Below are 16,241 nucleotides of genomic sequence, written 5' to 3'. Positions count from 1 at the left end.
CTAATACAAGTATAAAGCAGTAGACCCTACTCAACAGCCCAAAAGCCGATACCAGTCGCATATTTCACATATTTCACTACAAATCAAACAAACTATCTTGATCTGACTCCTGGTCCTCTTGTTGCTCTGGCAATTCGGACTCTGGCTCGATAACCTCCAACTCAACCGGGTGAGACTGTATTTCAGTTGTCACTTGTCTGAGTCTCAGCCGCTTAGGCAAAGCCCCGGACAAGCCTTGTCCCCACGTACCAGCGCTGCTCGATTCTGCCTGAGTAGTCCCAGGTTCTGGAGGGGAGACGGAGGAAGAATCAGGCTCAGTCAGGAACGTTGGGACAATTGGTGAAGGTGCTTGGGCACGAGACGAGCGCCGTTCTGAGGATGGGCCTGCCTGAGTTTCTTCCCAAAGTTGCATCGCAGCTTCGTCCATTTCAACATCTGTGCTTCCGACAGAAGAACCCTCCCCTTCAGCGGGCTCGCTTCGAGGCTTGCTTTGGGGAATATCACGAGGATTGACCCTGGGCAGCGCACTGGGATCCACTGGGACGTTCTTACGACCAAATAGAGCACTTAGGCGCTGAGTCCAAGTCCGTGGTTCTTCTGTCTCTATACCTACAGCAACATGTTAGTCAGAGTTTGGCGCTACATATTTCAATGCTTACCACTCTTGATGAGATCCTCGATATACTTCTTCTGCAGAGGCGTGTCTCCAAGGAGATACTGAGAAGACCCGGTTGTGAAAGTTCGACGAGAATCCGCTAGATCCTGGAACGTGACAGTGAACTCCTCACCAAGACCAAGGAAATGGTGGACTTGACTTTCGGATGTGTCCATGCTTTCAGTCATGTCAGGAGCCATAGTCGTGGCTTCAGGCTGGACTTCGCGATGCACTTTTCGTTGAACTGTAGGCAATACGGATGAAATAGGTGATACTGGAATCGTAGCAACTCGTACTGGGATCCGTGGCGCCTTGGTTGGTTCCGGTGCCAGAGGCGAAGGAGCAGGCCTATAGAATGCTCCGGATCTGATGCTCTCGGCTGTCGATTCGCTTTGCAGATGAAGCGGCCAACGATTGATATCCCAAAACCGTGGTGCTTTGCCTCTGCGATCAGGATGAGCAAAGGACCAAACTGGCTCACGTCGACGAGGGGATCGAAGCCTCAGTCCCTTTTCATCCACACTGCGATCAATGCGGTTTGGGAATAGCATACTCTTGTTCTCATAAGCCTCGCGAAGAATTGCCTTTCGAACAACATCAACAGTAAACCTGTACGACCGGTTCTGACATCCGTAAGTGATTTCGGGGTATCCAATGTCGCCAAACTCATCTGCGGGCTGAGATACACACATGATTTCCGCGTAGTCTGGCCTGGCATAATTGTCCAATGGTACGTTGGGGTTATACTGAGGCAACTCTGGTCGTGTTCTAGTATCTGATTCCCATTGTGACACCATTGTGTCGAGAAAATCGCGGTTACGGCCTTGCTGTTCGGGTGTAAGCTGCCTCCTGTACCTTTCCATCCTCTCTTGAAGCTCCCTTATCGTCCTTCCAAGTCGGAAGCAGAGGCGTTGGAAGAACCCGTGGTTTCTAGACATATCTTTCTCGCTAGCCTCTCTGCCACTCACAGTACCAAGCCCTACCCAACTGCGGAGGTTTTCAATTTTGGGAAGACCAAACATGTAGTTACCAAGATCCTCCGTCTCTGTGACGCTGACGTCTGTTGAGATGGTCATAATTTCATCTTCGTCGTCGCTGTCATCGCTGTCGTCATCGTCATTGTCGGGTTGACCACCCCTAGTCGCTTGTACAGCTTGCATGTATGCGTCCAGGTCATCGTCAGTGTCGAGCCACCGAACGCGTTGCTCAGGATGAAGGTTGGGTACAGAACATGATACACTGTTGTCCTCGTTCAATCTAATCTGTTAGAAAATCACTCATACTATGTGCTGGATATAGGGGACTTACTTAATCACTCCCCTTTTGTCAAGAAGTTCCAGTTCTTCCAAGGCCTCCTCATTGGAGAATCTCCAGCGCTTCACTGGCCCATCACATACTTCATTGAGTGACACCATGAAATTAGCAAAGTCGTAAGAGCCGGCATTAGCTGAGCCGCTCGGATACATGATGTCCTTAACTCTTTGTTCGAATATGGCAGAGAGAGGACTGATGCCATCATGGTTGATCTTTGGGTCGACAGTGTTGGAATGGATGGATTTCATGCCCAATAATCGCAAAAAGTCTTCCTCCAAGGGACGGATATGAGCCAAATCCTGTGAGCCAGAGGCGAAGTCTTCCCCTTTGAAGTCCAGCCCCGTTTCATCCCAAGGCCTGCCCGAGAGCCCCTCAAGCATCAGTTGCGTCATGTCGGCCAGGAAGGGTCGCGGTACTCGTTCGTTTTCTAAGAATATCCGCCTTAGCAGGGTTTCGCATCTCCTCAGCAACTCCAGAGTCTTCTTCATGTCGTGATCCAAAAAATCGTAAACAAAAGGACCCATCCAGTTCTTGGGCAAATCCATGATGGGTTCTTCGCGTTCCTCCCACCGCTTGTGACCATAGCATTCTTTGACGGCGTGCTCATACGACCAGTTCTTCCAGAATCGCTCTGCTTCGAGGTACCATCTATGCGCCACAGTGTAGCTGAAAGGATCGCGAGACTCCTTTTCGGGAACGTCTGCTACCTGCATAGTAGGAAAAAGGATACCTGCGTCTGGCTTCTCTGGAATTCTGGGTGGCGGCAGAATGAGTGTGCGGAAAATGTTGCAGACTACAAGATTCTCAGAATTGTCCAGATGGTTCAAGGTCTGTTGGAGGGCTGCTCGTTGACTTCCACGAAGTGTGGCAAACGCCTGAAGAGCACTTGGGCTGAAGCTTTTTCGGTCAGATTCCGACTTGAACTTGGCTTCAGATGCTCTAATCAGTTTGTCGGTGGTTGGCATGCCCGAAAAGACGCACTTCTCAAAAGCGTTGTTCTCAATCTTGACCAGCTCATGAAGGGAAGATTGGGAACGAGGTGCAGATCCCCAGAAGTAGGGGGCCTCGAATGCATAAAGATCGATGTACTTTTCGAGAACATCACCAGGCAACTTGTAGTGAACATCAATAGCTGGTCGAATCTTGTTGAGGAGCAACCTTCGCTCGCCCATTTCACTTCGAGGCCTCTCGACAGTGGTCTCGACGCCAGGAATGGGTGGCAGCCTCTTACTATAATTTGGCCACACGTTATCAAATTTGAGATTCAGCCTGGGCTTGCCATAGTGATACTGCTCAAAAATCCAGTGTGTACGAAGCATGTCAATAACTTCATGGAGTTCTGCACCCCAATCTTCACCCTGCCAATTGTGAAGAAGGTATGAGAAGTACTCAGTCAGCTCTGCAATCTTTTGACCCCAGTTCAGAGTCCGATCGATATCTTCATCGGCAAGGAAGTTTCTCGCACGATGGAGTAGGATCTCTGGCGGCTCAATCTTCCATCCCTTATAGGGGTAGAGATTAAAGTCGTACTTTGGACCACCAAGCGCTTCAACATAGTCTTTCAGCCAAGCTATATTCTGTTCTTGGCGAAGCTTTTCACGTCCGGACCGCTCAACTGCTGGTTTGTTGCTGCCTTGGTCTACAGGGCCCGTTCGAGTACTAATCACGAAACCGGGAATTAAAGGCTTCTTGGTAGGGGCAGACTGGCCTTCCAGGTTATCCGCGGGCTCAGCAGGGTCAATGTGGATAGATGGAATATCACTCGAAGGGCCGGCGGTTTCTGGACCAGCCTGAGAGGGACTTGCTTCGACTCGAGTCCAATGCAACAAACGGCCTTCGGGGCGTGCTCTAGTACGAATTCGCGCAGGCAAGGTAAGTGTACTAGCCAAGTTTGCTCGAGACGTTCCTTATGAAAGTTAACAGAAAGAATATATCATAATTCGTATGTTACTTACGCCGTGAAGATTCCCCGGCTTGCTCGTTTCGAGTCTCACGCAAGGCTTTCTTCTGTGCTTGGCGTGGTGACTTTGGCGACCGGCGGCGTGACCCGACCCCCGATCCAGCTCTCTTTCTACCGCTCTCTAGGTCTTGAACCCATAATTAGTATATGGAACGCCTTTGAACTAGATTGTTTCATACCATCACGGAGTTTTTTGAGGCCTAGATGGGGATATCTACTGTCAAATAACTTTGTGGCAGCAATCAGGCAATTAGCCGATCCCCCCATGAAGTCATCCAGACGTCTACCCAATACCAAGCGCTTCAGTGTAGCTGCGAACTCATTATAGTTCTTGTTTTCTTGAAAGCGAGTGTATGATTGTTGGGCTTCAGGCGGGAGGCGCTCAAATTCGAAGCGGAAAGTCAAGAGAATTATTTCTGAGGCATGTAAGTATATCTAACACACAAAAGCTGAAGTCTGCCTTACCCAAGAGGTCCCGGATCCTGTCTGATCGACGGGCCAGGGGTGAGCCACTCGCCAAAGCTGGCGCATCTTCTGAAGGGGGGTTGCCAGCCAGGTTAAGCCCTGGGATGCGTGAAGCACTTCCCTCATCCATAGGCCCCGCCATGGCGAGTTGATGGTGACCGGAGATACGGTATCAGACTCAAAAATTATTAGGCAAGGGAACAATGACTGTGAAGGAGGTGGTGAGCTTCCAGGTCGGATTGAAGAAAAGAAAAAAGGAAGCCAGAGGAAATGGAAGATGGTATGGAGTGGAAGAAGAAGAATCTATCTACCCCTCTTTCAACAGGTCAATACAAGCATTGGCAGTTCCATCTTCTGCCTAGAATGAACAAAGGAATGCATTCAGGGACAGCCAGCATCGGCATTGACACCTTCCATCATCTCATTCACAATAAGTTTAACAAAGAAGTCGGCAAGCCCGCTCCGCATTGAGCACAGAGCTCCAGCATAAGAAAGCCAAAAACATACTCACTAGGACAAAATTGCGGCGGAGATTTAATCACGCTGGGTGTTTAGAATGAAGTGAAAGGTTTGCAATCCGTTAGTTCTTTGTTTGTTAACTTGACGCCACAATCCAAGATGGTCGCAATGCCCAACCGTAAGGGGGACAAAGAAATGAACTGAATTCGGTTCAATTGAGCTTGTGTGCTGGCGTAGAAAAACATACGGAATGATTTGAGACAGTCAAGTCTAAAGAATCCTTCATTCACTGCTACTCTCCTGTCTGTAGCAAAGCAATCGCGCAACCATGGCTAGAAAGAATGGTGGAAACACCAAGAAGGATTCCGGAAGACGGATTCGCCGACAAACAGAAGGGACAGCGATTGCCCCTAGGCTCGGACAGCGTCCAGGGAGGTCTCCAGCCAATCGTGAAATCAACCTCAGACTTAGACGAAGTCAGCGACTCCGAAGTGCGAGACCACAACTGTTTCCAGCACCGCCTCACATGGGAGAAGTAGCAGCAGCGGAAGGCTATTCTGCGCAAAGTCAAGGGGAACAGACGGCAGCATCGACTAGTTCACCTGATACATCTGCACAAATGTCCTCTGCTGCTCATGAGCCCTCGAGGGCCCGAAAGCCAATTCCTCCGGATTGGAGACCACCATTGGCCATTGGTGAATCTCTTGGGGATAATCTGAGCCGCCTGGAAGAAGCAGAGCGGTCAGTACTTCAGTGGGAAGCTATTGTCGAAAATGCTCGGATAACTCAGCCGTTAGCAGACTTATCCGGTCTCGAACAGCAACTGCACAAAGCCAGACAGAGATTCTCACAGATGGAAGATACCGATGAAAACTTAATACCTGTGTAAGTCAGCCCGCTCGAAGGGCTATGGTGGCATATGTGTTGACCTTCCAGTGATGAGCTAGAGACAACCAAACGACAACGGATTCAACAACGAATAGGTCTTTTGAAAGCATCACTCGAGAGAAGTGAGTGTCCAGTTGGCGATACCAACATACGCTCTGCGATCCGGGCGTATCAGTCCGGGCGTATTAAGTGCTGGGACAAGTGGACGCTTCTGTATGCCGGTAATGTGGTAGACTTCTGTCCCTCATACGAGTCTTTTACCCTTGATCGAGACGAGAGGCTCGATCGATATCACAGCATGTACGGTGATGGCTGGCTCTGGTATGAGGCACCTTTAGCACCAAATGGTAACTACCAACCTGAACAGTTAATGGCTGCCACTTGGGCCCAGCCTTCTGGGTCATGCAGTGCCCTGACGGACTACCATTCTCATGCGTGGTCTATTCATATGGGCTTCCAGCGCGTGAAGGGATTTCACAGCCGCTTTATCTCAAGGCTGAATGATCCTAGCCCTATGGATACTGGAAAAGTCCTTCCATATGAGACGAGAATGAGAGAACATGGCTCGCCCGGGAGAGGCACGTGCTTTGTCGAAGATGACAGTACGGCGCCCCGAGTATGCTTTCATATGCAACTCGACAGTGGAGCCACTCATCCTTCTCTGCACAAGACCGATATGGCCTATCTGGCTATCGACCGCAAGACGTACCCAGCGCAAACTCACACTACAGTCGCAACTGCAAATTCAACCACAGTTGCGGCGTTGTATGAAATACGCGTTGACATTTGCCGACACAACGGGGAGTCACTTGTGGGTGAAGAGCCAGTCTTCCCGAATGCTCGTCGACAAATTGGTGGGATCGTACCAGTCATGGTATTAGTTGAGTCAACAGCAGACCAAAGCGAACCATTGGCCGAATGGTATAAAGAGGCTTTGAAGAATGGCGAGGATGTCTCCGAGGAAGCGATGGCCGCACGTTATAAGGGCCAAGATGAATCCCGTCTGTCTGGAATGCTTCCGTTTCAAGTGTGCTACTTCTCTGGGGCTCCTGGGGCACCAACCTTCTGGTTCGGAGAAGACCGGCGCGATGTACTCGGAGCGGATCGCATGCCAGGTCATCAACGATGGGAACGACATAAGAAAGCCTATATCGTAAAGCGCCCGGCCGAGTTCGAGGATTTGGATCGTCCAACGGTTATATTCGAACACAAAGGCAACGGCATAAGACTTGTTGACATGGACTCTAAGGAAGACAAGGGCACAAGTATATTGAGCGTTGAAAGACAAGTGACCTTAAAAGCAGGAGAAACACCGCAGAAGAAAACCTTGCCAGGCAAGGGTAGCTCATCGAAGTCAGGATCAACGAAGAGGAAAAGAAGACAGCAATCATGGCCAGGTAGATGAGCTGCACTATTGTTTTGCGAAGACAAGGAGGTTGCGTTTCGCAGAATTGGCTAGAATTGATACGTGCTTTCAGCTATAGCCACATTGCGCTGGACTTTTTCACGAATAAGATTTATGATGTTAATCAGGAGTGTTTCTCGAGTCCATGTGAACAATGATAGATCGAAGTTGTAGCAGCGAAGATGGAACTCGAGATATACCTAGATGGGGTCTCCAGCCACAAGTGGCTCCTTCCTGCCGATCTTGATCTACGGCAGCGGGGATAAACTGGCTTATTCCCGGCCGCCACGATCTTTATTGAAAGTCAATGCTTGGCAGGAATGAAGCATTTGTCCATTGACTGATTCCGTAAATATCAATATTTAGAGGAACTCATGTCGTATTAGGTGAAGAATGTTGCATATATCTCGATACAATCTCTTGTAAGACGTCAACAGCGATAACAAGACTCGGTTACACGCAGGCAATATTCATCCATGAAAAGAATGGAACTAACAATCACATGGGTCCGGTGGCCCAATCCAATGACAGCATCTTCATACTGTCCCTTTCTACTAAGCGGGTGCTGCAGCAACGACCGTGCAGCTTAAGAGCCTTAAGAGTTGGTCAACGAGCTAATTAAGAATAACTCTATTAAGCCAAGACATTACATATATCAATGTCTTATACAGTAACTCTATCAATATTGAATAAGGTATCCAAGTACCTATTCATGTACGAATATCATTCATTTCGCTCTCGTCATCGCCTCCACATATTGTCTAGGCAGTCAGCCTTAAGTCTTCAAGACTGCCTTACCGCGTGAGATGGATGGATTTCATCAAATGTTCTGATTTGGCAAAGGCGCTTTTGAATGCTGACAGGACCCTGAACCTGGTAAATTGATTACACGTCGAAAAGGGAAGAGGAAAGGCAAGCGTTTAGCATTAGGGCCTTTCACAGACGGGTTGGGGTTTTATTGTTTCAGTGAAAAAGCAATACTTCTGCCACTATTTTTCTTTAACGTTTCTCTCGTTTCTTGGAAGGCTGCTGAGAGGGTTGCATCTTTCAGCTTCAGCTCCGATTTCCTTCCTTTTACCTGCATAAACTCCACTCTGCACTCCACGTTTAGGCTGAGCCTCCAGTGTCTTCCATCCCATGCCATTCCCATCCAACCCGTATCCTAACCTATCCATTTCTCTTTGGATCAGATTCTTCTTCCATTCTTTAGCTGCAAGCACTTCTGCTTATTGACCTGCTTCTTCCGGCTTCTGGTCCGATTCGAAGCTTGAACAACCCCTCTTCGGACGTCATCCTGGCTGGTGATGCTCTCGTCATTTTCAACAACATAGCGTCTTCCGATAATCTTCAACTCACAGCGCTTCGAATTATTGACCAGAGCGCTGCTTGTTGCCCCCACCTAGATCTTGGCAACATTGACGCATTCCTCCTAGACACCCGCACTCTGGGAATAGTACAACACCTCCAGTAGCTGGAGAGTAAAACGATATCCTTGCTTTAGTGGGAGCCTAGGACCCAACACGAGCACCCGCCGTCTTTCGCACGCAGCTACTGGTCTCGTCGCCAGGGCTCCATAAGCTTCCCCCTCCACCAACCTGCAATCGACACTTAGCAACTCTTGGATTCATGAACACCACTACATCACCAATTTCTCAGCATTTACGCTCAATTCTGGCATCGCAACTCTCCACACGCCCTGGCTCTGGCGTAGCCCGACGCTTTCGTCGCCATCGGGGCTCAGCCAGCCGCCCCCTCCGCTCCCGATCCCGCTTCGTCGCCGTCATCTCCCCCCACTCGACACCACCGCTCTAGGTACCGTCCCTCACTAGGATACTCGGCTCACAGGGCCTCACAAACCTTAAGCCTGACGCTGCATCAACAAAGCCACGATCATGTCGGGCCCTGCGAGCGTGAGGGTCTCGGGTCCTCCAAACAGTAGCTTTCTCGTGGGCTATCCTGGTATCTCTGCGACTCTGGTACGCCAATTTCAGCTTCAGCTTGTCTTTGCTTACGCCCTCATCCTTACCTCACCAGTTCAAGTGCGCCGGGCCTCGTTATGCTGACATTGGTGGTTTCTGTAGCCGCGCATCGAAGGAAAAGTCGAAATTCGCCCTGGGCAAGGTTTTTCCATGCCCGTACCCGTCTCCCTCGTTCGAATATGTCTTCAGCGCCGAGAAACAATACATCCCGATGCCGATAGCATTGCGAAACGACATCTAGGCGCTCCCCGCCGCGAGACCACGGATCTAGTCGGAAAAGAGCAGCTCCTCTTTCGCTGCTCATCTGGAAAGGAGGCCGAGAGGATCATTGCTATGGATCTACCGTTCGTTCTGTTTATTCCTTTTGGTCGGGGCGGCGAAGAGTCGAATCGTCGTATACCTCCAGCGTCCCTCCAACTACCCAGCCGAACCGCCGAAACATACTACGAGCTCGTCGTTACTGTTCAGCAAGGCCACAGCAACCAGTACAAGTACACTTTTCCAATACCTTTACAACGCTACGATACACTTTCTACCTTCGGAATGTATAATAAGCCCGAATCCAAATTGGTCACCAACGATAATATCGTACACCTCGGCATCAATCTACCACGGTGGAGCTACGGCCCCAGTGATCCCATCACAGTATATATCAAACTGTCGCCAAACCTCGATTGGTTAAGTAAAGCGAAACGCGTCACAATTGAAAAGATTACCTTGACTGTTGAGGAGGAAATCACATTCAACCCAGAAGGTGATGAACCTACGAAAAAGATAAACAGGATCTCGAAACAGGTGCAACCGGTTAAGACAAAGATGCCAGAGGCGGGTTACGCCACAAACGTCGGGCTGACATTTCCATCCAAGGATCTGAGAGATCCAGAAGGCGTCGTCAGGCGGGGGAAGCCCCAATTTCCTCTTTACGAAGTCACATCATTTACCACGACTTCTACCCTTTACAAAATCGAGTTCTACTTGGTTATTAAGGTATGCTCTCTTCGGGTTTCCATGCCTCGTCTGCGCTAACAGTCCAAGGTCAATCTTAGTGGTGCCCGAGATGTAATGATACGTCAGCCGATTGTCATCTGCCCGTTAGATCAACAGGCCTGTAAGGAAGAGATGGACGCTATAGAACAGGCGGCCAAAGACGCCTCTCACGTCGATCCGAACAACCCGATGCTTCCAGCGCCGACTGTTATTCTCGCCAACGACCGCGATTCATTACGAGCATTGGGTCTATGTATGGTTGGAGGCCAGAAGAAGCCATTCATTGAATGATGAACTAGGAGGTCCAGGGATGGCTTTTAAGAACCTTTTTGCCATGCGCCACGCTCACCCGAAGATGGCAGGACGCCGTTGCGCCAATGAGCCGCAACTGAAGCCGCGTCGGGAGTATATCTCCCATGCCAGATCCAGCGTAACGGCACAACGATAGAGAAATAGGTCGCACGACGGCGTAATAAAGGACCTGGCGAGAACGGAACTAAGCTATCGAAGTTTCCCTCCAGTTGAAGTATACCCAGGGGTGTTTGCATTTTGGGGAAACCGGCGAAGAGGGGATAGGGCTCTTGTAATACCGGGCATAGTTCATGGCGTTCCGGGGGGGCTTCAGGGAAAGGAATGAGCACAGGCAGTGGGCAAGTGCACGATGTAAATGTTCCACATGTCATAGTGATATAAATGAAATATATTGAATCTGATGAAGCCATGAGTTTTACAGATTGGTCTAATGAGTCATTTTCTGAGGGCATGAGTAGAGTTGATCCATACTCCGAGCATGAGGAGCTGAACTCGACATAAAGGAGATTGCACCAAGGAAAACACCTTCGAAAGACAATGGGAAACAATGGAAGGTTATTGTACTTGAGAAAAACAACGGAAGGATTGTTTGATAATTACAGAGAGGATTGCATAAACCTCTAGCATGATCCTATAGAGACAAACAAGCAATACAAATTATCCAGATCATCGGTTCTCGCCAATAACAATAACAAACAAATCAAGCAAGACAAACATCTAAGCGATGACGGAAACAGCAAAAAATGAATCGCTATTTTGCTAACTGGAGGGTTCGAACCTCCGCGGTTTCCCACTGCGGGTTTGGTTTCTGATTAGAACCTAAACACAGCGCCTTAACCACTCGGCCAAGTTAGCGATGATGATTCGTTCGTTGTTGAAGATGCCTCCGCTGTCAGAGTATATACTACCACAGCTTTGGTGGGGGCAGAAAATATCAATATCGGAGCTCATAGGTTTGCATAAAATTATCCTTCAACATCAGTTCACGCCAATCGACCGAAGATTATTCTCGACGCCTCCGAAGCCCTTTCCGACAGTATCTCAAGCGATTTTAATATCATTTGAAGCTTAAGAAAGCTCTTTCGCCATATAATCGCCATGGCTTTTGACGACGACGATAATCCCAGTACCTTAGCACAACCAGCCAAAAGCACCAATGGTGCTGCTACAGAAGATGTCGACGATGACGCGCCGGATGTTAACCTCTTCCTATCCATGTTCGACAAGCATGGTGTATCAAGCAAAGCTATTCGCAAGGGCGAGAAGGATTTCGAGTCACATGGCACCCGTGCACAAGATGGTCTTCTCGAAGCGAGTCGCACTGTCTTGGATAATGTCCTAGGCTACACAAGGATACATCGCGAAGATTCCTGGGTTCGAGGATGGTGTTTTCCCGACTGGTGGGCCAAGGTAGAGGAAGCTGGCGAGAAGGAGGGCTTGTGGCTACGTGACAGAGTTGTCATGGTTGAGCATGAACGCGGAACATGGCAGAAAGATATTGGACGGGCGGTACCTGCACACAAGGAGCGCTTGGGTACGGGGAAAGTCTGGCTTTTGCCTGAGGAGGCTATTTTTCTCATCGAGAGAGGGACCATGGATCTCTGGTGGCCAAATCGACAACTGGAGGATATCCTACCCCACGCTGATGGAAAACCGAAGACGGATATGGGACCTGACGACTATGATGCCGGGCTGCCTTTGAGTCTTGAGGCAGCATATTCACTTTTTATCGGAAACGAGGGTGAGAGGGGCAAAATCACATTACCACAATACCAGGTTTACTCGCATCTGAAGCGAGCAGGCTTCTACGTTCTACGCGCGCCACCCTATGAGGCACCAACACCAACACACCAGTCCAAGACTCTATGGCAATGGCTATTCTCATTCTTCAACTCAGAATCACAACCAAAGCGAAACCCATCTGGACCTCTTGTTCAGCCAGGCCTTTACCGCGCTTATAGACCTATCTACGACCAACTTGCCATTCTTCCCCGCCACAAACCACTACCTACACCTCCCATAGTTCATCCTCCCCAAGATCCTTGGCGAGTTTTCTTTCACGTATGGAAATCAGGTGGCGCGCCATTCTCGAAAAAGAACCCACCACCACCTGATTTCCGCTTTGCGGTGGTTGACGCAAGCGATACATGCGTTCCAACGCTCGAACAAATCGAAGCTCTTCTAGAATCTACACCTTACGACCCACCCAATGAGGCTTGGAAGGGCCCTGGAGGACGGATGTATCAGCGACTAAAGCACGGACACCGCAACGTGCTGGTAGCGATTGTGGATCGCGGCCTCGTCAACTTTATGAGATTTGGCGAAGGAGCATTTGGAGAGGAGAGATTGTTTAAGAGATTTGATAATCAGGGAGGCCAGAGAGGTGGACCAAAGACAGGTCGTGGTGGAGGCAGAGGACGCGGTCGGGGTAGAGGCCGTGGTCGAGGACGGGGGAGGTGATGTCAGCTACAATGAAGAAATGAAATGCAACGACATCGAATGAATTGACGTCAACCTGATCGTACTATGTTTGCAACGGATTATGCAGATGAGCTGACGTGTGTCAAGGTTTCCTCATGGTGCTATAATAAGAGTGATCTCGTTGGCTGACATGCTATACTGACAGACCAAGTTACCTATCGCAATCAACTACTCATAATCATCGTGAAAACTCGTATTTACTGCACTCAAGTTATTGTCAGATTTACAAAGTCAGAACTTGGGCTCTGAGCTGGGAAACTTTGGCAGTTTCTTCTGTCTATGAGTGTCATATGCGGCCCAACTACAAAACTGCCACCAAGAGTTTTGATGAGTGAAAATATTTGCAGCCATGGTAATTTACCCACAAGTGTATTTCAACATGAGATATGAGTCAGGTTTTACATTAAGCAGGCAACCCTCAGCTAAGAGTATCGACTGGTTCGCTTGTCTTCAAGTTCAACCAGTCGCAACTATGTGCTACCCGGGAGGCGTTTCACAGACATGACAATTCGAGCACAATTACACTCGATTACCGTCGAATCTCCGGAACACAAAATCCTTGCCTTGAACGAGAACGAAAGTGGCGTTGTTCCAAAGACCGAATGCGCAGTTGTGACAGACGAATCACATTGTGACCACAGCGAGACACTATTTGGATAAGTTGACAACTCAATTTGGCAGAAGTCGACCAACAAAAATGAGGGAATTAATGACAACACGGCATAAAAGACTCTGAAACTCAGACAGGCATATTATGATGATAGACAATGCAGAGAAGCATAATTGGCGCGACGCTGTGACTTGTCTTAACCATACACAGTAAAAGAGTTGGTGATTTGCGAGACGTGCATAATTGGCAGAGAGGCACGGTAACTCATGATAACCAACCAGGACGACCTAGTAGTGGGTATCATCGGCTCCTATTCAATTGAGAATGAGCTTAGGGACCGAGGGGAAACTTGGACTTTTACAATTCTCAGTGACATAAGAACCGAGATAGGTGTAGGATAACTTAAAGTGAACTTAGTAGGCTCTTTGACTAGTCCATTTTCGTCCCCTCGTGTGAAGGTCTCAAAGATTTCTGACACCCTGAGGAGAGTCCAATTTTTCTTAATAATAAAATTTACAGGGGTTGTTGAATTGTCGGGACTTAGTGGGTGAGATGGGCCGATCGCGAAGACCCGGTTACGTTACGAGATTGGGAACTTTGACGTTGAATCTGATGACAAGCGAGTCATGTAGTATGAGTTGAAGTTTCACAAGTCTTTTGAGGAAAATATGTAGATGATCAGAGTCTTTTCGCACTTGGCGTCATTGTTGTAAACATGCCCTTAGAAACTCATTCTTTCGTAAGCACTTGTACTAGGTATCTTGCTTGACTGTCTCGGCGACCTCCAGATGGAGCGACGCTGACGAGAAGTCAGTAATCAACTCGTGTAAGCAAAGAAGAGGCAGGATTGGAGAAGACTGGCCGCGGGTGCTATACCGGCATGGTGCTATTTATCCGTCCTTAGCCCTGCCACTATGTGCGTTACCGTACAATTCTGTACAACCGTCGGTTGTTGAGATGAGCTGAGTTGAGCTAATGTCCGTTGGAGTTTCGAGGGTTGATACCCTTTTTCGTTTTCAACCTCGGCAGTTTCACGGTGCAATTGAGTTGTCGACGAAGTCTACCATATGGTCATGAGTTTAAAGGGACGGCTCTCATCAAATATTCATGTGAGATCGCCCAAGAGATGAATTGGCTGATGACTCTCTCAGGAAGCTGAACTGCTATAAAAGACGAACGATGCCCAAATTGAGAGGCGTGTATCAGTGCTTAGATAGGGCGTGCGTATAAGCGCGGGAACCATGAAGTTGCGAGATTACAGATTTTCCCGCAAAAAGACTCGCTGTTCTCTATTGGCTACCGTCCAGAGCTGGAACACAATGCTGTTACATGATTGGCTAAAAAGAGCCAAATATGTCATCATAATCATAACGTACTGGCACTATTCAATCAGCACATGCCTCAACTTTTCACTTTCCGGCATATGCAACATGAGGATATTGACTTTTTGGAGTGCTACCGCAAGTCAAGGTTTCAAATTAACAACGTGAAAGTGCCGAATTGTGCTAATTTTGTTGACGATGAGGAGAAGAGAAGAACGGGAGAGTTGTCGGGACTTGTGATGTGATGTGGAAGGGTTTATTGGCTTGAGCTTGTGACTATTGATGGAAATCGTGGCATCATTGCTGCTATCAAGCCAGGCTTGTCTTGGCGCTGCGCTGCTGCTAGGGGGCGGTGTTGCGCTGGCTGGCTGAGTCGATCAGTCACAGAGGGTGAACCATTGCCTGCGATTAGTGGTAGGAGAACGATTTATTGTATCACTCTGTAACCTGACAGTGCTCGTTGCCAATTTGGAATCTCGTATCCTTGGCATTTAGCCTACACGTCTATTCACCGGGCCTTAGTGTTCAGAGGGAGCGGTGTCAGTGTATGCGTCAGTAGTTGTCAACTAGCACGGGTAGAATGATGCACAACCCCATAGGTGCCATTGAGGGGAATTGGAAAGACACATTGGAAATGATGCGACATGATAAAGTTCAATAAAAATACAAGGGTCATTGTTGATTAGAGTTGCTGTATCGGCACATCGAGTCGCGTCGAGTACAGAACTTGACAACACCTTATCTAAGAGACTGTGAACCTATGGGGGTGACTGAGGATGTTCATAGGCGTGTATGTAGTATTGCATGAGCTGGTCTAAAGCGTCCACCTATGAGATGTTTCATGAGTGAACATTCGCAACCACAAGAAAGGGGATTCATCATCAGAGAAAGAGGTCAGAAAAAAACCAGAGCAGAAATGATGAATGAGTATAAAAAGTTAAATATAGTTGAAAGGGAGATGAAGGGTGGAAGAACTGATGGCTTATACGGAACTTCTCCATGGTCAACTGCACAACTACCTTTCTGACTATTCGAGATTGTGCAGAGCTGACCTCGAGTTACCTGATAGACGCAATGAACCTTGACGTTCCAATCTTGGTTCGTTGTTGCTGCTCTTGGTGCAGCTAAGTGTGATGTTGAACCAAGGCTGGCAACTCTCGTGGCCAATCAGAACAAGCCATGTTGATGCAGTAAATCTCCAATAACGAAGAATGAGAATCGAAGGCACAGTCACTCACTCCAGTTCAGTGAGGGGTGAGCCAAGGTCTTAAGTCCAAGAGCCAATCTTAGTTACCAAGGGAGAAGTTTAGAGTAATGGATCAGTCACAACAGTCTCGTGTCAGTGCTGATACAGTTGCAGAACAAGTTCAGCATGAAATATTATCGCCTCCAAGGGTTCAACTG

The 16,241-nt window shown here is 48.5% G+C and overlaps 4 protein-coding genes and 1 non-coding gene across 5 annotated transcripts; 3 read left to right on the top strand and 2 right to left on the bottom strand.

Annotated features, from left to right (window-relative positions):
- Positions 1-76: 76 nt before the first annotated feature.
- FOBCDRAFT_125232 (uncharacterized protein) lies at positions 77-4,524 on the bottom strand (the record flags this gene model as incomplete). Its single annotated transcript, XM_059607791.1, has 6 exons — positions 77-609; positions 660-1,912; positions 1,964-3,875; positions 3,925-4,050; positions 4,115-4,345; positions 4,395-4,524. 6 exons carry the CDS (start codon positions 4,522-4,524, stop codon positions 77-79), a joined length of 4,185 nt encoding a protein of 1,394 aa, XP_059463935.1.
- Positions 4,525-5,181: 657 nt separating this feature from the next.
- FOBCDRAFT_125705 (uncharacterized protein) lies at positions 5,182-7,146 on the top strand (the record flags this gene model as incomplete). The annotated part of the gene is made up of 2 exons (XM_031194457.2): positions 5,182-5,738; positions 5,790-7,146. The coding sequence occupies 2 exons, from the start codon at positions 5,182-5,184 to the stop codon at positions 7,144-7,146; spliced, it is 1,914 nt and encodes a 637-aa protein (XP_031029195.2).
- Positions 7,147-9,275: 2,129 nt separating this feature from the next.
- Positions 9,276-10,403, top strand: FOBCDRAFT_195609 (or S-antigen, C-terminal domain-containing protein; the record flags this gene model as incomplete). Its single annotated transcript, XM_031194455.3, has 2 exons — positions 9,276-10,112; positions 10,161-10,403. The coding sequence occupies 2 exons, from the start codon at positions 9,276-9,278 to the stop codon at positions 10,401-10,403; spliced, it is 1,080 nt and encodes a 359-aa protein (XP_031029193.3).
- Positions 10,404-11,181: 778 nt separating this feature from the next.
- On the bottom strand, positions 11,182-11,279 carry FOBCDRAFT_t15. Its single transcript has one exon. It is a non-coding gene; the product is annotated as a tRNA-Leu (tRNA).
- Positions 11,280-11,405: 126 nt separating this feature from the next.
- FOBCDRAFT_8180 (uncharacterized protein) lies at positions 11,406-12,901 on the top strand. The gene has a single exon (XM_031194452.3). It carries the CDS (start codon positions 11,523-11,525, stop codon positions 12,882-12,884), a length of 1,362 nt encoding a protein of 453 aa, XP_031029190.2. The 5' UTR covers positions 11,406-11,522; the 3' UTR covers positions 12,885-12,901.
- Positions 12,902-16,241: the final 3,340 nt, after the last annotated feature.

Source organism: Fusarium oxysporum, chromosome I, assembly GCF_013085055.1.
Source record: "Fusarium oxysporum Fo47 chromosome I, complete sequence".
NCBI classification, from domain to species: Eukaryota; Fungi; Ascomycota; class Sordariomycetes; order Hypocreales; family Nectriaceae; genus Fusarium; species Fusarium oxysporum.
Note: the sequence above shows the minus strand (reverse complement) of the source record. Positions and strands in the feature narration are given on the sequence as shown.

Bases quoted from the DNA above. Each gene is read 5' to 3' on its own strand.
- FOBCDRAFT_8180 (XM_031194452.3), top strand. From the start codon at position 11,523: ATGGCTTTTGACGACGACGATAATCCCAGTACCTTAGCACAACCAGCC.